Raw genomic sequence first — 22273 nt, forward strand, 5'->3', positions numbered from 1 at the left:
TTCTTTGGTAAAGGTAAAGGTAAAGGTAAAGGTAAAGGCCCTCCTGTTGATCGTCGATTTGCTCGAGCGGGCCCAGTAACGTCTCCATTGGAGACTTTGTTGTTACTGTGTTTGGCATATCAAATACTCTCGGTAGCTTGCCGGGCTCTCTGAGAGGGGCGGAGGAATCGAACTCGGGTCGGCCATGTTGGCCGCTTATAAGTAGTGGTAACTACTTATAACCACTTATAAGTTATAAGTAGTGGTAACTACTTATAACCACTACTTGCATATGTAAGTAGTGGTAACTGTTTCTTTAATTAGCAAATAGTTGCGTTTTAGAGAAACAGTGAACTGAACCCAATATCTATTTCAAGCTCTCATAGTCTACAGATAAAGAAACTGAGGCTTGAAGAGTTGAAATGACCTTTACAAGCTTCCTTAGCTAAGCTATGGTAGTGCTAGAGTCTGTGTTCCCTTATATCTGGCTTTTACTTTCCTGAAAAAATTATAGGCTTGAACTTCCTGAAACATATCCTTGGAGGTTCTGCCATTGAGAAGAATGTTCCACTTTGAAAGAGTCCTATGTCATATTCCTTAGGATCCCTTACCAAAGACTTGCAAAGCAGCTTTCTGGGGCTAAGTGTGTCTGAGGGCACTAGACTCAATTAGCTTTGCTTTAACAGTTTTGCTGTTAAAGCAGAATGAATTGACTGATATGAACTTGAATGTCTTATCAACATGTTTACCTGTTTGTCCAGATTGTCTAGTAGTAGGAAGTGGGAAAAAATTATATTGCGAACAAAATAATCAAATTTTGATCTTAAATAACTTTGAAAGTTTTCCCGAAGCTTTAATGTTTCATTATGTTTAATATCATGTCTAGTCCCCTTAATTTGACTCAAAAAATCAAAATTAGTTTTGGTACTGTGTTTTGGTATGATAAAAGATATCAATGTTGGTCATGCCTGGGTAGTAAATGAGGTGATTCAGGGTGGTCTGTAGATCCCATTTCTTTGGCCAAAAATTATGTTTAAAGGAACAAAGTAAATTTCAAGGGTATAAATATAGCATGATCCCATTTTAATGGTAAGTTTCCACTCCAACTGCTACTTACTTTTTCAAATTATACCACATGGAAAGGCTCCACAGAAGTATACTTCGTTGGCAAACACATGTGTAGTCCTAAACACACTGGAATCCAGTTAGCATTATTTCAGATGCAGGTTGTCACTGAGGCTGGGTGGCATGGGACTAACAAAAACAGGATGAGTCCATAATGCAGAAATGGAAAACTAAGTGGGTGGGTGGATATGAACTTGGAAATGGAAAATATGGTCCCCCCTGGGGCATGGCCTGTATTCATTAGTACTGACCTATCTCCCCTTAAACCAGAAAACTGACATTGACACTAAAGCTTGTTGAAAGACTAAAGAGACTCTCGTGTCCCCACCAGCCAGGGATAAGGATGAGACCACCCAAAGCAGTTATGCTGTTCCCAGAACCATATGTTTAATTTTTATACTGGGTTCAATACTATCCTTACTCCTAGGAACATAGATTCCAGTAATTAAAGGCAACATATGCTTCCATTAAACCATTGTGTCCACCTCCAAATGTTTTTAAATATTTAGTATAAATTATGGGATGTGGTGGGCTAGAACGGATGACAATTTATGCTAGTGAAACTCTAAAAGCCAGTATTCTTCACTAGCAATGACATGGGAAAATTCTATTCAATACCTCCTGGGTTCCATTTTTGTCTCTGGGCAAATGTTTCTGGAGAAAATAATTTCTGTTTTCATTCCAGCTGTGTAGCAGATTCTGTGATGATTGACTGCAAGTGTAAAGAATAAGAAAAACTTCGGCATACAAAGGACAATGACAGCCAGGAAGCTTCAGCCATATCCTGCCCTTTCCTTGAAAGGAACTGGATCCTAGAAGGTGGAGCATTTCCAATTTTTAGTACTCTGCCTCCCTCTACTGTTCTTCTTGAGAACTTTTTTCTTACAACAATGAGAAATCATGTACTAGCTGCATCCTTCTCTATGCTCTCCCTGCTGGCGCTAATGGGAGATACAGATAGCTCCTTGATGTTGGACTCGGACCCTCGGCGCTGCATGAGGCACCATTACGTTGATTCTATCAGTCATCCGTTGTACAAGTGTAGCTCAAAGGTAAGACCAAGTTTCTGTGAAGATAAAAAAAATTACTTCTATAAGCAGAAAACAAGCTTTATTTTGTTTTGTCAGAGGATGGAGAACTATGACTATAACCTGGACCTGACGTATATGGTTACAAGATAGAAAATTTGTGGCAAAATCATGCTTTTAGGGTTTCACACCATGCTTTTTCCCTGCTCCTTTTAAAATACAGTGCTGGGGATTTTTTTTAAGGTAAGGTAAGGTAAAAAGGTAAAGGCCCTCCCGTTGGTCGTCGATTTGCTCGAGCAGGCCCAGTAACGTCTCCATTGGAGACTTTGTTGTTACTGTGTCTGGCATATCCAATACTCTCGGTAGCTTGCCGGGCTCTCCGAGAGGGGCGGAGGAATCGAACTCGGGTCGGCCATGTTGGCCGCTTGTAAGGCGAACGCCCTACCGCTGTGCTATCGCTCCAGTCTTTACTTTACTTTACTTTTTTAAGGTGTTAAGGATTAAACTCAGGGCCTCACACCTGCAAGCTAAGGGCTCTGCTAATTAGCTATGTCTCTGGCCCTGCTTTTCACTTTTTGTCAGTAAGACGTATTAACCGTGTTATACTTAGCCAAGTTCTCGCAGGCTGATCAAAGTCAGTAAGAAAGACTTGTAATGTTCTCACATTAAAACTGTTACTAAAAACACAAGATGGATATGCTTTGTCCCTGGCTAGAAAATTGTTGAGTGATTGTGTAATTTTTTTAACGAAAGAAAATAGTCTAACAATTATTATGACTCCATTCTGCAAAAATAAAGAGAAAGGGAATATCAGAAATAAAATTAAGTGGTAAATAAATGTACTTATTGAAGAGGAGTTAGTAAAACAGTTGGTTTCTGGATTTATAACCCAAGCTTTTCTCCATCTACCATCACGATCACAATCATGATCATCCTGTTGTTCATCGATTGCCTCGAGCAGGCACCAGTAACGTTTCCTTCTTCCTAGCCCTGAGATTTTAAAAGAGCCATATTCAATGCTCTTTCAGGGTTAGGAGAATGAGACCCATCATTGTTACTGGTATTTGGCATATTGAGTACGACACAGGAAGTTTGCCAGACTCTGCCGTGTGGGCAGGATACTTTCGGTAGCCTGCCAGGTTCTCCAAAGTAATAATGAGATAATAAGATGTCGCGTGGCCGCAAATGTGGCCGTGCACTTCCGGGAGCTGGGTTTTAGAGTCTCTGTGTCTTGGCGGTTGATGGGACCAACCTGACGCTGGTGGCACCTGTTGTGTGTGACGCCTACCTACTGGAAGATGAGGGATCTGGGTGGAGAAGGCCCAGTCCCAATCCAAGCAGGCTTGGAGATCTCAGCCCCAGGACCCGCATGCCTGGGTTCCTCTGCCAGTTCCTTCATGCATGAGGCTTGTCCAGATGTGTGGAGAGTGGTCTCAGCATGACTGTGGCTGGTTCTGGAGGTCTTCGGCTGCTGGGGCTCTGCTCAGGGGGGAGGGAAACTCAACCTGCCTCCCTCCAAGGGGCCCCGGTGAGGACAGCCAGGCACGGGGGCAGGAGTCTCCACCTACCATGTTTATGCTAAAATGGTTTCAAAAGGCAAATGGCAATGTTATTTTTGATCCTTTTTACATTGATGACACATGTACTTCCTATTTGGAATACTTCGTAACTTTCTTGCACAAGCAAACTATGAAAACAAAACACTTAGTTTTGAGGTTAGGTGTACAAAGGAATACCATGCTTCAAAGGCCACCATGGTGGTGGCTGGTCCTGGAGGTCTTCGGCTGCCGGAGCCCTGGTCGGGGTGGGGAGGAAAGCTCAACCCACTCCCCTCCAAGGGACCCCGGCGAGGAACAGCCAGGCGCAGGGGCAGGAGACTGACTGCACTGGTCTCGTCCGGGATCTGGATTTTATAGTCTCTGAGTCTTGGCCGCTGATAGGATTACACAGCGCCAGGGGGCCAGGTGGTGGGTGTGACCCCCGCCTACTGGAATTTGGAGGATCTGGGTGGAGGATGCTCGACTCCAATTCGAGTAGGCTTGGAGATCTCGGCCCCGGAACCCGCGTGGCTTTGTCCCTCTGCCAGTACCTTCATGTGTGCGGAGAGTGGTCTCAGCATGGTGGTGGCTGGTCCTGGAGGTCTTCGGCTGCCGGAGCCCTGGTCGGGGTGGGGAGGAAAGCTCAACCCGCTCCCCTCCAAGGGACCCCGGCGAGGAACAGCCAGGCGCTGGGGCAGGAGACTGACTGCACTGGTCTCGTCCGGGATCTGGATTTTATAGTCTCTGAGTCTTGGCCGCTGATGGGATTACACAGCGCCAGGGGGCCAGGTGGTGGGTGTGACCCCCGCCTACTGGAATTTGGAAGATCTGGGTGGAGGATGCTCGACTCCAATTCGAGTAGGCTTGGAGATCTCGGCCCCGGAACCCGCGTGGCTTTGTCCCTCTGCCAGTACCTTCATGTGTGCGGAGAGTGGTCTCAGTACATGAAGGTACTGGCAGAGGGACAAAGCCACGTGGGTTCCGGGGCCGAGATCTCCAAGCCTACTCGAATTGGAGTCGAGCATCCTCCACCCAGATCCTCCAAATTCCAGTAGGCGAGGGTCACACCCACCACCTGGCCCCCTGGCGCCGTGTAATCCCATCAGCGGCCAAGACTCAGAGACTATAAAATCCAGATCCCGGACGAGACCAGTGCAGTCAGTCTCCTGCCCCTGCGCCTGGCTGTTCCTCGCCGGGGTCCCTTGGAGGGGAGCAGGTTGAGCTTTCCTCCCCACCCCGACCAGGGCTCCGGCAGCCGAAGACCTCCAGGACCAGCCACCACCATGCTGAGACCACTCTCCGCACACATGAAGGTACTGGCAGAGGGACAAAGCCACGCGGGTTCCGGGGCCGAGATCTCCAAGCCTACTCGAATTGGAGTCGAGCATCCTCCACCCAGATCCTCCAAATTCCAGTAGGCGGGGGTCACACCCACCACCTGGCCCCCTGGCGCCGTGTAATCCCATCAGCGGCCAAGACTCAGAGACTATAAAATCCAGATCCCGGACGAGACCAGTGCAGTCAGTCTCCTGCCCCTGCGCCTGGCTGTTCCTCGCCGGGGTCCCTTGGAGGGGAGCAGGTTGAGCTTTCCTCCCCACCCCGACCAGGGCTCCGGCAGCCGAAGACCTCCAGGACCAGCCACCACCATGCTGAGACCACTCTCCGCACACATGAAGGTACTGGCAGAGGGACAAAGCCACGCGGGTTCCGGGGCCGAGATCTCCAAGCCTACTCGAATTGGAGTCGAGCATCCTCCACCCAGATCCTCCAAATTCCAGTAGGCGGGGGTCACACCCACCACCTGGCCCCCTGGCGCCGTGTAATCCCATCAGCGGCCAAGACTCAGAGACTATAAAATCCAGATCCCGGACGAGACCAGTGCTGTCAGTCTCCTGCCCCTGCGCCTGGCTGTTCCTCGCCGGGGTCCCTTGGAGGGGAGCAGGTTGAGCTTTCCTCCCCACCCCGACCAGGGCTCCGGCAGCCGAAGACCTCCAGGACCAGCCACCACCATGCTGAGACCACTCTCCGCACACATGAAGGTACTGGCAGAGGGACAAAGCCACGCGGGTTCCGGGGCCGAGATCTCCAAGCCTACTCGAATTGGAGTCGAGCATCCTCCACCCAGATCCTCCAAATTCCAGTAGGCGGGGGTCACACCCACCACCTGGCCCCCTGGCGCCGTGTAATCCCATCAGCGGCCAAGACTCAGAGACTATAAAATCCAGATCCCGGACGAGACCAGTGCTGTCAGTCTCCTGCCCCTGCGCCTGGCTGTTCCTCGCCGGGGTCCCTTGGAGGGGAGCAGGTTGAGCTTTCCTCCCCACCCCGACCAGGGCTCCGGCAGCCGAAGACCTCCAGGACCAGCCACCACCATGCTGAGACCACTCTCCGCACACATGAAGGTACTGGCAGAGGGACAAAGCCACGCGGGTTCCGGGGCCGAGATCTCCAAGCCTACTCGAATTGGAGTCGAGCATCCTCCACCCAGATCCTCCAAATTCCAGTAGGCGGGGGTCACACCCACCACCTGGCCCCCTGGCGCCGTGTAATCCCATCAGCGGCCAAGACTCAGAGACTATAAAATCCTGATCCCGGAACCGCGCTGCCGCATTCGCGGCCGCGCGACATCTTATCAGAACTTCTCTTTATGACATCTTATTATGTCATTCCTACTTTGGACAAACTTGCAGGCTATCGAATGTAGCCTGCCCACAGGGCAGAGTCTGGCAAACTCCCCGTGGCGTACCAAATATGCCAAATACCAGTAACAATGATGGGTCTCATTCTCCTAAAGAGCCGTGAATATAATCTCAGGGCTAGGATGAAAGAGACGTTACTGGGGCCTGCTCGAGGCAATCGACGATTAACAGGATGATGAAATGATGAAATGAAATGAAATGAAAGGCCACCAAGAGTGGTCAGCCAATGGACTACCCAGAATGGAGGCACACAGGAGACAAAAACACATTTAGAATGAGAGTTTTTATGACTGCCACTGCCCCTAAACAGTCACATGATATATATTTCCGCATTTGGCAAATACAATTTTGTTTATGACAAAATTAGAGATGTTTTTCACTTTTAGTCCTGAATAAAATTATTTAAGATTCTAATATGTCAAGTACTTTATTAAATGACTAGAATAATTAAAAAGCTTCTGTAATCTTAACTGCTATAATTAAGGACATATAAGTCAATATCTCCACTCTACATTTAGAAACAGTACTTCTGCTATCTGCCTTTAAAATTTCCATAACTTATCTGTTTATAGCTCAAAGATGATGGTTTATTTTAACATAGAGGAATCATAATTTGAGTTAAATCTCTTCAACCATTATATTATTAAAATCTAGGACCATGGGGAAAATAGGGACTTTCCGCTTAAGAGAAACTATTTGGCTCTTATTTGTATTTATAGAACTAAAAAAGGAGTAAATAGATAAACTCAAATTGTTTCAAGATTGCACTCCCTTCAGAAGGAAAAAATGAAAATAATTTTTAAAAAGATGGGAAGTGTTTTTATGACTGTGATTACTCAAAAATTATAGGCCCAAAGGAGGTTGACTGGAGCAATTATTCACTTCTTTTCCCTCTCCCTACCAAAGCAGATTGCATTAGTATTTAGTGTCCCTATTTCATGGATAATTTTTTGCTCTATTAAGATGTTCTCCATACTTCTAGCGCTTAATTCTTTTAATTTAAAACATTTTATTGAGGTACACTAGCTTACAATACTATAAATGTTTATGTTTTATGAGTATTATGTTAGCACACTATGCCTTCTATTAGAGCATAATCATTTTTCTTTAAACAGAGTAAGTAAAATTATTTCAAAGATTGTGTCAGTGTGGTGAGAGGAAGGAGCAGAGAAATTAGAATGTCTCCAAAATGATCTAGTAAATGATCTGGAAATATTTGATGGGATGATGGAAGAGCAAGCGCCTTAGCAATTATCACGTTCATTAGTCTAGGGACAGCAAAAAAGAGACATTATCAACTCAAACCTAACAGATTTACAGTGTTGATCATGAGCCTAAAAAAACAGATTACCTTTGTTCACTTCTTCCAAAATTACACAGTAAATAACAGCTTCAAAATTATGATATTAGGAGAAATGTTCATAATTTCATGGTAACAATCTGTTTCCAAATATCCCACATTTAGCCAAATTTTATGTAAATTATGTTTATAATTATAAACCTTGTTGTCTTGGCCATAAAATATGCCTGGAAGTATCTCAGCTACTGAGAACTTTTCTGGATTATATTTTCTCAGTATCGAGGAACAAAAAGTGTCTTTCCAAGGTTAGATACTGGGAAAACAAAAATCTTCCCAAGGTTAGATACTGGGAAAATAAAAACTTTTCCCAGTATCTAACCTTGGGAAGGAAGATGAAGGAAAAGAGGATTGTATAATTAATATTCAGCATCTTAAACTATACAATTTAATCACTGTCAATAAATTTGTGATGGAAGGCATTAAAACTCCATTTTTCCCCAGTAAGACAACCTAATAACAGAAAGAAATATTAAGTAGTTTGTTCAATGTCATTTAACTCAGACATGAAAATGTGTGCTTCCAATAAACATTTTGCTTCTATTTGGATCTTCATGTTAGAGGAAAGCAAATAGACCATAGGAACTAAGTAAAATAGTCCTGATGCAATTTATATTCTGCTGGAAAAAAATGATACTCAGCAGATTTTCTTAAATGTAAAGAAAAGACACAGTGAAAGCTTTCTAGGGTCCTTCTGTGAGATCTTGTTTCCCCAAAACTTCAGTTTACAATTGGTCAGCTCTAGGGTCCTATCTTCCATTTCTTTGTAATTTAGGAATGATTGAGATGGAGTAAGGCATAAAAGATGAGTCACAGAGGTCCGCCAAAGAATCAGTGCAGTCACAGATTAGGATACCTCCCCAAAATTTTAGGAGAAATCTCCTAAAATTGGGTATAAGAAATCCTGGGACTGGTAATTTCATAGTTATTTATTTATTTATATTCCCTGAAATTTTGAATAAGTAAAGGCTATGTAGCAAGGAGGAATAATATTCGTTTTGAGTAGAGTTATCTGGGAAAAAATTTATTTTGCTTTTGGGTCACACCCAGAGATGCACAGGGTTTAGTCCTGGCTCATGCACTCAGGAATTACTCCTGGCAGTGCTTGGAGGACCATATGGGAGGCTGGGAATTAAACCCGAGTCCCCCACGTGCAAGGCAAACGCACTACACACTGTACTATCTCTCCAGCCCCTGGAAAATGTTTAAGGTATATAAGGTATATAAGGCATCTCAGGCTTTGAAGTGGTTTTATATTCCACCACCAGAGCTTACGAAATGGTGACTTGGGGGGGAAAAGGAGTGATTCTTTGTACCTCACATAAAATGGTACTAATGTTGTCTACCTAATGGTTTTGTCATGAGTATGGGTAAGAATATTTGTAAAACATCCTGCACTGTGGGCATATAATGGATATTAATTAATCAAACCTGATTAAGTTAAAAACTGGAGAGGTGTTTTGATCATATTTCTGTTTTCTTCACTACTGAGTCCTTGATTAATCTCTCATGACTTTTATTGAACACAAACCTAGCCTCAGTCTGAAAGCAGCCAATTTGTGGTAGAAAGAGAAAATGTACATTTAGTATGTGGGGGGACAATAGTGAAAGATACACAGATACTGCTTTGTGACCTCCATTCCTATGTAAGTTGGAGAGAGAAACTGGATAAGATCTCTAGTTTCTGGATAAGCATGGGGTTTGGGAGCAATGGAATGAAACTGTTAAGTCTGAATTAGGTGAGATGGTAACCCAAGGCCAAAGGTGTGAAACTAGGATATAAGTCGACTGAACTTTGAAGGGTCACAGAAACAACAATAAAGGAGAAATGGGGGTCAGGATAAAAAATCTGGCAGAATTTCCTGAGGAAAGGATGTCTGGCATGCAAAGAACTAAACTTTTGGATTAGAAGGACAAGGTACTTGTCCCAGGTAATCTCCTACTGCTATCCATGTAATTCATAACATTGTAGGAGAAAGGAGGGGAGCAAACTATTGAGCTAACAACACAGTTATCAGCACAGAAGCAAACATTTAATTTTTAAAAACGAAACAAATATAATAGGGCATTTAAACTTTCAGTACAACAGGATCCTCCGTGAGCTATATTGCGGATTTACTACAAGGATCTCAATATTCTACAGGGAGGTGATCATTGACTTCAAGAGAGGGGTTCAGCAGGATGATACCATTTCACTGAAACTCTTCAGTGCCATCCTTGAGAACATCATGCGATGACTGGAATGGGAATGGAGTGAAGATAGATGATAGGCATCTACATCATCTCCACTTCGCTGATGACATCGTTCTAATAACACCAAACATCAGCCAAGTGGCACAAATGCTGGCCGACTTTGACTGTGAGTGTGAAAAGGTCAAACTACAGCTGAATCTCACATAGACAATATTTATGAGAAACGTTCTCATTCCTGACTTCCATTCACTCTCAAAGGGACGATCATCTTCAAATGCAACAGTTATGTATACCTAGGTTGAGAAGTCAGCTTGACAAATGACCTGGCACCAGAGTTGTGCGGGAGGAAGAGAGTGGCTTGGAACACCTTCAAGAGCATCGAAGAAATAGCTAAGAGGATGAAGAACCTCTGACTTTGGGCACATCTCTTTGATTCCATTGTTCTTCCTGCATTAACATATGCCTCAGAGACCTGGGCCCTATGAAAACAGGATGATAACGCTATTTGGGTCTCCCAGAGAGGAATCGAAAGAGCTATGCTTGGAGTATCACACTTCACTCAACTGAGAGAAAGAATCCGGAGTTCTGACCACCATCGACAGTCAAGAATCAGGGATGCTGTCTTGTTTGCCAAGGCGTTTAAAATCAGATGGGCTGGACACGTAATGATATTTAGAGACGACCTCTGTACTAGAGCCATTACGACTGGATTCCATGAGATGTCAAAAGATCGCGTGGCCACTCACCTATGATATGGTCAGATTTCTTCGTCAAGACCCTGAACAATCGGTTTGAGGCTGTTCGTTTTCCTAGAACAAGCAGATGCCATTGGGCTACACTAGAACTTGACAGGGACGAATGGAGACATTACTGGTGCCCACTCGAGGAAATTGATGAGTAACAGGATGTCAAGTGATCAAGTGAAATAAGTATTTACTGAGTACCTGCAATGTCTAGGCAGCATGAAAGGTATTATAAGAATAAAAGTATAAAACTAAGAGTAAGTTTTTATACAAATGTTGTTCACAAGTAAATAGAAGGTAAATGTTCCATGTGCAAAGGAGTGTCCATTGGAACAAGACTGGAGGAACTAGATTCTAGTTGGAGTGACCACACTTCCTGTCTAAACTGCTCCATGCCTGGTGACTGCTTCATCACCCTGTTCACAGGTCTTTTCATCGCCCTACTCAGAGTTTTTTCATGCCTTCGGCTTAATACAGACCCTTTGTAGGTTCTCAGAGCAACGGTTCTGATTCTTCAAGTGATTTCATTGAATAAGGTGTGCCCAGTCTTCACTGCTAAACTCTTCTTGAATGTAAGAACTAGTTCTTTAATCTTCTACTGAAAAAGACGTCTAGTTAGCCATGGCCTCAACCAAGAATTCATGGGAGCTCCACATGAGATGAGAGAAAAGTTATGGTGATAATCTTTCAACAAGGGGTGATGAAAACCATCTGTGTTTAGGCTTTCACTCAGAAGAAAGTTATGAATGGCAGTAAAAGACATAACTTTCTAAGAACTGTGGTAGATCATCATAGAGAGCCGGGGATGGAGTTCTTCGGGTGCAGTCCTTGGTCTGGACCCAGAAATCCCAGCTGGCAACAGTCCTCCCAGTGTAGCCTAAACTGGCCAATGACCAACATGACAGCTTAATGAGCTTAACTTAACTTAACTTCCCTTTTGAAGTGGGTGTTAAGAATTAAGTTGAAAATGAATGATCTAGTACAGTGCCTGGGACTTGTAAATGTTCAACCAAAGTTACATATCATCATATTTTTAAATTCTTCTTCTTATTGTTATTAGAATTAGCATGTGAGAATAAGACTAAAATACAAAATAATTAATCACTGAGCAAAAAATGAACCTAGAAGCACATTTCATATTAGAAGAAATTGGCTTGGAGACAAGTGACTATGAGGATGGGAGTTAAGAGAGAGGAACTTGAGGAATTGTGTAGTTTCTTAATCTCAGAACAATTTTTGGTAACCTTCTATAGAAAAATTTAACTGGATGAAAAATTAATAGTATGTATCTGTCTCCTATCTGAATTATGAAAAGTCCATATAAAGGCATATGAGCAATATCAGCCATTGGACTTACTCCTCTAATGGTGTATTCCCTGTCAAAGGAAGTTAATCTTTTTATTTGATAATGTAATGGTGTGCATGCTGTCTACAAAGAGCAGTTAAGTGCAAAATACTATGATATCAAACACAGCAGACATATCACCCAGCCTTGAGGAATGGTCTTCAACCAGAAACTGGGTCAAGATGTCAAAAGCTCATTGAATTGAAAAACGTTGTGGTACCTAAATTGTTGACAATCACAAATCAAATGAGGGAAGAATTAGGCATGTATTTTGATTGTGGAAGAAATATTAGACAAGTCATAAATATTAGAAGATTTTGTTGTGTGTATGGAAGTGGTGATGATGTGTTCCTAGATGCCACAAGATAAGGATCATACCTGAATGTCTCTGATTAGAATGTGATTAGTGTTCCTAGAAGAAATCAAAGAGGAATAAAGCAGGGTATGAGTTGATTCATGCCCCAGGAAAACCTCTATCTGGATGCAAGGTTTTATAGTGGTTTAGATCAGGGGTTTGGTTTAAGAAATATCTGAGTTTCATTTTATTGTTGCCTCTACTAGTTATGTGATTTTGAGCAAGTTGTTTAAACTCTCTAAAGTCTCAGTTTGTTCATCTTCATACAGCAGGTGATAATGAAGCCTTTCTTACAGGATGGTTTTGAGATGATATTAGATAAAATGTTGCAGGTATTCAATAAATTTTAGTTGCCATTGTTATTGATAGCTAAATGATTGCTATCTAGTAATGCATCTAGATCAGAATCTTTCAGACTTCTATAGATCCAGAGCCTGTTACTCAAAATGTGTGCTTTAGTTTAGCAGTATAGAATAAACATTAATTTTATGAAAAATGCAGAATCTCTGATGCCACCCCAGAACTATTCATCCACAATTGCACATTGACAGATTTTTAGCAGATTTATGCCCCTTTCTTAAAGCACACATTTATGGGTCTTGTATTACAAATCTCTTGTTAATCCACCCACACCCTGCCTCCACACACAAAAGCTAGATTTTGGCATTGTTTATTATTTTGAGATAGAAACTGTGAATCTCCCAGACAACGAATTTGTATATGTGTGATGAGAACATCATGGGCCCCAACTTGTTTCAAAGTTTATTTCTTCAAAAAAAAGAGGACATTTGAATTTTAAATGGGTGATAGCTGTTGGGATTTCATTAAGCAGAGCTAGGTAAAAGGACATTCCTAAAATACTTTAGTAGAGAAAGTCAGAGCAGTTCAGTGGGCAGTCCTAAAATAATTAAGCTTGACTGGAGCAGGGAGTGGGTGATGAGAATGAGAATAGTTGTAAGAAAGACTGCGAAGATATGTGAAATCTAGGTCAAGGAGACTCAATGTCTCAAATTTCAGGATTTTGGATTTTATCCTGAAAGCTGGAGATAGTCTCTGAAGGTGTTTGTCTACATCTGTGAGATAGCCCAGAAATTCCATTTTCTGAGAATGAGGGGCTAGATAAAAGTGGCCCCAATATCTTCTGTGTTGATTGAGTTGTTCTTCAGAATGAACTGAAGGTGGAGCTTGAGATCCTAAAAACTAAGTGAAATATTTATCATTGTCACTGTCAAGGTCCTCCCGTTGTTCATTGATTTGCTCGAGTGGGCCCAGTAACATTGTGAGACTTGTTACTGTGTTTAGCATATCGAGTACATCATGGATAGCTTGCCAGGCTTTGCAGTGCAGGGGAGATACGCCCCTCTCAGAGATACTTTGCCGGGCTCTCCCAGAGGGGCGGATAAACCGAACTCGGGTTGGCCGTGTTGGCCGCATGCAAGGCAAACGACCTACCCGCTGTGCTATCACTCCAGCATAATTCTTTTTTTTTTTTACAAATACATAACTGAGTTGATCACTTTGTGGATTGTGCTAATTCTGTTCTCCCAGGTATATAATTAACCCCTATGCATATTATTTGGGTATAAAACATCCCACTCATTTTTTACAACAGACACCCACATTGAAGTTGGATTTCTAAAGACTCCATTTTTGGAGTAATGCTTTGAATGACTGCCCAATGCCACTATCTGATAATTCACATTAGATACAAAGGAGTTTAACTTAACATTACTTCAAGGTGTTTTTCCATTTACTGATTTTAGTGGAGAGAAGGGACTGAAGATGATTTGGACTCTTATCAGATAGATGTGGGCACTAGTGACTGACCTATGTATTCCTACCTAAGGTAAAAACTTCAATTCACTTTTGTTTTGCCTATCAATATGAAGAGCATACAGAAAAGAGTCTAAGCTTTAATAAAACCTTAACAGCTCATGGCTGTCATTTTCTCGTTTTGTGAAAAAAAATCAGTTGGACTACTCCAACTTATTTTCACCAAGCCCTAGTTCCTATATTCTTTGGTGGTTGCTAAGAGATTGTTGGACTCATCCCAGCATCATTGTAGATAATGATGTTAATGATCTATAATTACCAGGAGCCATTTTCTCTTCCTTTTGGAAAGATAAGCAGGCCGGTTCCTCCTTTAAATCCCTGGGGATTTAATTCTCTCCTATAAGATCATGTTAGAGAGATAATAGTTGGTGAGATTTTTATAAAATATCACAAAGTAAATGTCACACGATATTGTGCAGACATATGTCCTTTAATCTATTGTTGAATAGTTCTGTTTTTCTATGTTCTGCTGTTGATTCTGGAAAATAGGGAAACTTGTTTTTCCATTGCATGATATGTAATTTCCAAAGCAAGAACCTCTCACAGAGACATGGACACATATGGGTTAATTATCCTGGTTTCCTTCCTGTCCCTGTGTTCCATCAAGTTACTCCTCTATCCCATCTATGACTGTTGTTCTGAGAATACCATAATTTATGTGTAGCACACAGAAATGAGTTTATGACTCATCTCCTTAAGATTTATGCCAAATATATAAGTCTTTGTGTGTGTTTATACCTACTGTTTTGGAGATAACTTGTTAATTTGCATAGAAATCTTAAAGGAATCTGTTTTAAAAAGCCACATTAAAAAACCACAATAAAGAATTCAGACGAAGCTTTATTATCACGCACAACTACTTTTAGATATGGAGCTGGTAGAAATGAATACATAATAATATTTGATCCTAAATGACTCTGAGGATCAATTGCACCAATCCTTTAATATAAATGATTTTAATATATATATTAATATATAAATCCTTTAATATAAATATAAATATATATAAATATATAAATCCTTTAATATAAATCAGAGTCATTTGATCCTAAATGACTCTGAGGATCAATTGCACCAATCCTATAATACTCCTTAATATATTAAACCAGAAGTGCCCCAAATGCAGTTTCTTTTTCTAAAAGTATTTCTATTTCTTTCTCTTGTCTTAACTTGTAGGTCCCAGAATATTTCTTTCTGTGCATCATTCATAGTTTCCTCTTTTTCTTCTTCAGAAACCATAATCCTTTTGATCCCTGGCACCACATATGGTACCCAAACCCTGCCAGGAGTCATCCCTGAGCACAGAGCCAGTAGTAAGTCCTGAGCACTGCTGGTTGTGACCAAAAACAACAATCCCAAAAGTAAAGAAACCATAGTTTCCTTGGAAATTCCCTTCACATAGAACATTTAAAGTATTTTTATATTTGTATTTTTATTGCACACTTTATTTTATTATTTGACATTTTTTTTCTCTATGTCATTGCTTACTACCTGATTTCAACTTGGACTGATTTCCTACATTTTGAGATTGCTCTAACTGGCATTAAGCCAGTGGTAGACTGCCACCTGTCAGAGGAAAATTTCTTCTTTGCTTTTTATTTGTCATACTGTTGGACCTCATTCAGTGGTTCTGAACTCACATTAGATTCCCTCAGAAGCTTTGAAAACTGCAAAAACCCAGGCTCTATTCCAAGAGGATTTTTAATTCAATCTGTCTTAAAATGGGGCCTGGGTGTTGAGGGTTTTTTTGTTTTTTGTTTTTTGTTTTCAAAAAAAAGCTTGTCAGGTGATTCTCAGTGCACTGAGGACTCAGAGTCACTGGTCTGATCCAGCAGGACTTGACAGGAAGTGTTGGGATCTTTTAAAGGATAGTGTGGTTGGAGCTTGGCTCCAGGGTAACCACTTTTCTTCTCTCCCCAGATGGTGCTCCTGGCCAAGTGTGAGGGGCACTGCAGTCAGGCGTCACGCTCTGAACCCATGGTGTCATTCAGCAGTATCCTCAAGCAGCCCTTCCGCTCCTCCTGTTACTGCTGCCGGCCCCAGACCTCCAAGCTGAAGGCACTACGGCTGCGCTGCTCGGGAGGCATGCGACTCACAGCTACCTACCGGTACATCCTCTCCTGTCACTGCGAAGAATGCCGCTCTTGAGACCAGCTTTTGAGTGGTCTCTGGGTGGCTCAACCTCACCCTCACCAAGGCAATTCAAGCAGCAGAGAAAGACTGACGAGGAAAGAATTACGGGCAAATAAGCAATTCCCACGGGGATTCTGCATATTTTAGTAATAAAGACTCTACATGCTTGTTAACAGAGAGAGATGCTCTGAGAACTTGTTTTCCATTCCCATCTTCATTCCCTGTTACAGTTTCTTTTGGTCCCTTTTCAGCTCCAAACATTTTGCCATTCAATGCTGAATGCTGTTCTTGAACACACTCAGCATCAGTGAGAATAGTGGTAAGGCTGTCAGTGTTCGGTGCAGAGAACCAGGGTAGAGAACCACTCATTTTGGAAAGCTGAAAAGACCAACTTTTTTGGATACTATCTTTTTTTTTGTCTTGTGAGTTTTGTCTAAGCAGCCACATTAAAGGTTATCAATTTTAAATTCTTCACACCAAAAAAAATATGTTTAGTCAGGTTCACTCATGTCCAACTAACTGACATTAAAATAACTAACTAGAAGACTCTTATGTAATGCTGGAAATCCTGATTGGCATAATTATTATCTAGAAATGATATTAAGAATGTAAAGGTGACCAAAAACACCTGTCACCTGAAGGCTCTCTAAGATAAATTATGTTAAAATGTAAGAGAGCAGAATTTTAAAATACAGATCCTGCACTGACTTTTAAAAGGCATATATGTACTAGTGGCATGGAAAATATGCTGTACTCGTGCATGCAAATTAGACAACAAAGTATGAATCTATTTGTGGGTGTGTTACAACTTTAGCCATGTTGTGGGTATTGTTCTATACATCCACTATTCCATGTGAAGCTTACTGCCCAAATGGTGGCCTGGCTCGTGTTCTAAGCATTTGGTTCAAATATAGTTTGATCATAAGGCTCAAAGTTTGAGTTATTTTCATCTTTTGAAATAAAAAGAAAATATCTTCAAAGCTTTTACTGTGTACACATTGCTTTTTTCAATTCAATCTCTTACTGTGATGCATACCTATGGTATGGTAGAGGTTCAGAAATAGACAAAATATGTGTTCTAGAATGTATGGAAGAACATTTTTGGTTTTTGGAGGGGTTATTTGGGGACTATATCTGGAAGTGCTCAGGGCTTACTGGGTCTGTGCTCAGGGATCAATCCTGACAGGCTTAAGAAACCATATGGGATGCTGGGGGGTCTGCTGCATGCAAGGCAAACACCCTATTATCGTTCAGGTACCTACTGAAGCATTTTGGGAAATTAGTGTATTAGGATGGAGAGGACCTAAAATTTTTGATGTTTTGTCTCAGAATTGGGCTGGAGCGATAGCACAGCGGGTAGGGTGTTTGCCTTGCACACAGCTGATCCAGGTTCAATTCCACTGCCCCTCTCGGAGAGCCTGGCAAGCTACTGAGAGTATCCTGCCCACACGGCAAAGCCTGGCAAGCTACCCGTGATGTATTTGATATGCCAAAAACAGCAACAACAAGTCTCACAATGGAGATGTTACTGGTGTCCGCTCAAGCAAATCAATGAACAACGGGAGAACAGTACTACAGTCTCAGAATTTAATTCATTGAATGAGCACAAAATCCCATGCATTCTAGCTTTCTTACACACTATAGAATGAAATAGAAAAGGTGTCTGTTTTTTTTAGTTTTCACTTTTCTAAGAATAAATATGTGTTAGTAAATGAAATCTAAAGAACTAAAAGTAGGATAAATAGTTTACAAATAGTTTCTGTGCCATTGACTGTAGAGCACTCCAGGTTCAATGATAATCTTGAACATTAAGAGAGTACAGAATTCTCCTTGTGGTGAATTTAATAACTTCCTCCTATGGTGCTAACATAGAACTAAGTCCTCTTTGAATAGTTCAACATTAAACTAAACTTAGTGACTCAATCTCCAGGACAACCTTGATACCATATGTCCTGGAACCACCATAGATACCTGTGCACCCTACTGTTACTGAGCAAACTCGTGAATTGATTTTACTGTAGAAATGATGGTTTTGCACACCATCTGGTACAGTTTTCACACATTTTTTTAACAAAAACCAGGAGGGTTAAATTTGTAGTGGGGACTTTGGGATAGAGTGAGACTAACATTATTAAACCTTGACCTTGATCTTAACTTTCATGGTGACAGAGTCAGTCAGTCCATTAAACTGGAGGGTATCCCCATTCTAAATGCAAATATGAAATGACAAGTTAGAATATCATATAAAGAGAGCTCTCATTATAAAAATCACATTTGATATCTAATGTTAAGTTATTCTAATTCTAACCTGATAATGAAGCACCAAACTGTTGGTCACATTTATAGCTTCTATTCAATATCATTAATCAAAAAATGGAAATAATGCTACTAACTCTAAAATAACTCAAAGCAAATAACTCAATTTGCTTTGAGAGTCATGTGCCCCAAACTCCAGTTTTTATTTCCTTCCTACAAATTTGGGACTGGAAGAGTTTGCTATATGACTCATATTTTCCAAATTCTCTGAAGTTCACAGGAAAGATTCCCTTCAAATTCCATTACACGATCTATTGTCAGAGCTTCCCCGTAGAAGTAAGCAGAATATGCCTGGAATATTAGAGCTTCATAGAACAATGGCATTGAAAGGGTCATTAGAAAGCATCTAGCCTCCTTTCATTCTCTATGAAAGAGACGAACAAAGGGAGTTCTTTGGACAGTCCAAGAATTTTCTCAAAGTTTTAGAGTTTGAAATTAGGAGCTAAAACCTATTCTTCTCTTTCTTCACAGCCAGATTTTCTTTCTCTCTTCCTCTGCCAGTGAAAGGAGTCTCACTCTTCTGGTGAAAGAGTCTGACAAGACTGGAAAGTTTAATGGGACATATCGAGGCTAAGAAAGAGGATAGAATTATATTTTCCCTAAAGACCTAAAAATATCCGTGGGAACAGAGAACTTAGACATTATTGCATATGAAGTTACTATGGAATTTGTATTGTATCCTTAAAAAATTAAATACATTTAGCCATACGTTAATATCTACCCTTAAGTACTGATCAAAAACCAAATGAAAACATTTGATCAGTTAAAAATTCTTCATGCAGCTGTTAGAAAATATGAAGTCATGAAATTTACATACAAGTGGTACTACATGGAAAGTACCATGCTAAGGGAAATGAGTTAGAAATAGAGGGACAGACATAGAAAGATTGCATTCATCTGGGGAATATAAAGTAACAAATTGGGAGACTAACACCCAAGAATAGCCGAGAAAAGTACTAGGAGGTTCACTCCATGGCTTGGAGGCCAGCCGTACATGCTGAGGGAGAAGACAGCTCAGATAGAGAGGGGAGCACCAAGTAAAGGGTGTTGGGAGGACCCTCCCAGGATGAGAGATGCATGCTGAAAATAGACTATAGACCGAACATGATAGCCACTCAATGCCTCTTTTGCAAACCACAGCACCAAAAAGGAGAGAGAGAACAAAAGTAAATGCCCTGCCACAGGGGTGGGATGGAATGGGGAGTGCAGGGGTGGAAGGGATGCTGGGAGCATTGGAGTTGGGGAATGGGCACCGGTGGAGGGATGGGTACTCAATCATTGTATAACTTAAACCCAAGCAAAAAATTTGTAACTCTACAACTGTACCTCATGGTGTTTCACTAATAAAAATTTTTTAAAAATTCTTCTGGAATTCATAAGGAATGTTCTTGTCATCTCCTTTTGATATGCATGAATAAAAGGAAATAATAATGTTATAATATTAGCATCAGACATCTTTTCAGGAGGCAGTGTGGACCTTCCAAGCATTGCTCAGAGGCCCCAGGGACCACTCCTAGCAATGCTTGGTAAACGAGGTCAGCGGTTCAGTATACAACCAGAGGAAGCATTGCTGCTTGTCCCTGTGGTGTTGCTACTGGAAATTACTTAGCCTACCTCAGTGGTGCTCAGGAAGTCTCTAGGACTATACCTAGTGATATCGGGGAGCATATGATTTTAGGATTCAAACCAGAGTTGGTTGATGCAAGGCACGTACCGTAACATCTGAAATGTCTTTCCATCCCGAATACTTTTTATCATTAAAATCTGTGTGCAATCCACAAGGTGGGGGGAAAACATGTTATAAACCAATCTTCCTCTCATTCATAAATAAAATATGCTGACACTGCAGAGGAAGGTAGAAAAATTAGGGGTAAAATCTATTTCCTTGAGTTCTCAGACTGATTTCTTAAATTTCTTAAATTTCAGTCATATAAGTGCATTAATTTTCCCGGGAAGTTTAACGTGGAGGACAGATGAACCGTTTTTCGGTCCTAAGGAAATAATGGTTGAATTTCTTCTGTGTTCAAGTGTTAATTTACACAACACAATACATTGTTTGGTATATTTGGTATTAACTAGAGTATGTCCCATTATCTGTTCGACTGGTGAATTTTTCCAATAAGTTGATTTCTTCTTTTTGATCTCGGAAGTCTCAAGGTATGTATTTGCTTCTGGTTACTTCTTTGTTGCATATGTGAAACATACACACTGAGTAAGAAAGCACCCCAAAATAAAACACCAAATGTCTGGGGGATAAGATGAAAAAACAGGTAAAAAAAAAGAATACTATCATACTGATGGTGCCTCTTCATGACCCATTCTGATGTACAGCCCCATTCTGGTGTACAGACACACTTTATTCACTTCTAGAGCTAGAACAATGGAGAGAGGTAGATCTGAAAAGAGTTCTGCCCATAGCCTTAGTACCACATCCTAGAAGGAGCACTTTGTTTGGTAATGCCAGTTTATATGCACAAAACAAAAGGAGCAACTCCTTCCAAAGCATAATATTTTATGAGAGAACAGTATTTCACGCCATCAAATCAATGTTAGAGCCCTTTCATTATAATCAACCCTTGCATATTGTGGGGGTGTGGGGACCAAATTTCCAAGCAGTAGGAAATTGTTGTGCAACTTTGGACTGCCCCAGAACTAAACAACTAATAGCCTGGCTTTCACTTATTGATAAGATAAACAAACTATTTTTTTGATAAACTATCTCGCTCACACGGCAAAGCCTGGCAAGCTACCCGTGATGTATTCGATATGCCAAACACAGTAACAAGTCTCACAATATTACTGGGCCCGCTGGAGCAAATCGATGAACAACGGGAGGACCGTGACCGTGACCAATTAAAACATATTTTGTAACTATGTGCATAATATACTTATTCATACAATAAAGCAAGAGCAAACAGAAAGTGCTACTAAAGTCATAAAGAAGAGAAAATATATTTAGAGTACTGTACTGTATAGTTACGGTTTTTATTTATTTTCAAGAAAATCTGCATGTATGCGCAACCTTGCTATTCAAACGTATGTGTTAAGAATCATATAGTTGTGTATATTAACGAAATATTTTAATTCATTCTACCAAAAATTTGTGACAGAAAGGGCCTTTAAAATTAAATTTTAGTGTAGTTTCTTAATGAAAATTTTCACTGATCAAAGTCATTCTGTGTCCTCAAATATTAATATCACTTTCTCATGTGATAGAAAGAACATTTTTAACTTGGTGATTGTAGTGAGCATGAATGCACACCAAGGAAGGAATTTTTGTCTGCTTAAGCTCAAGATGCAGAGTGATCTTGGCCAAGGGTATTGTCTATCAAATGTGGCTCATATTCACCTCTGAAGACTCATCGAAGTAGGGAATGAAGGTTGTGTTGGCCATGGAAGACAACTCTCGGGGAAAATACTGCACCAGAACTGTCTAATGGAATTGGTTGAGTGCCATTTCTACTTCTCTTTCTGTAAAAAGCTTGCTCCCTTCCCTAGCCTTCTGTGGGAACCAATTCTTAAGTGTATTACAAACTTCATCTCAGCATCTGGCGCTTGGAAACCAAGCCTGCAACAGTAATTTTTGCATATTTTATTGACCTAGAGAAAGAAACTATTGCATCTAAACT

The 22273-nt window shown here is 41.1% G+C and overlaps 1 protein-coding gene across 1 annotated transcript in view; it reads left to right on the forward strand.

Moving 5' to 3' along the window:
* NDP (norrin cystine knot growth factor NDP) overlaps nt 1-16378 on the forward strand; it is a 29081-nt gene extending 12703 nt beyond the window's left edge. Inside the window, exons 2-3 of the mRNA XM_056131238.1 lie at nt 1790-2156; nt 16116-16378. Of these exons, the coding sequence (XP_055987213.1) occupies nt 1995-2156; nt 16116-16343 (390 nt within the window). The 5' untranslated portion in view covers nt 1790-1994 and the 3' untranslated portion in view covers nt 16344-16378. The remainder of the gene's footprint in view (nt 1-1789; nt 2157-16115) is intronic.
* Nucleotides 16379-22273: the final 5895 nt, after the last annotated feature.

Source organism: Sorex fumeus, unplaced genomic scaffold (genome assembly GCF_029834395.1).
Source record: "Sorex fumeus unplaced genomic scaffold, SorFum_2.1 ptg000086l, whole genome shotgun sequence".
Classification (NCBI taxonomy): domain Eukaryota; kingdom Metazoa; phylum Chordata; class Mammalia; order Eulipotyphla; family Soricidae; genus Sorex; species Sorex fumeus.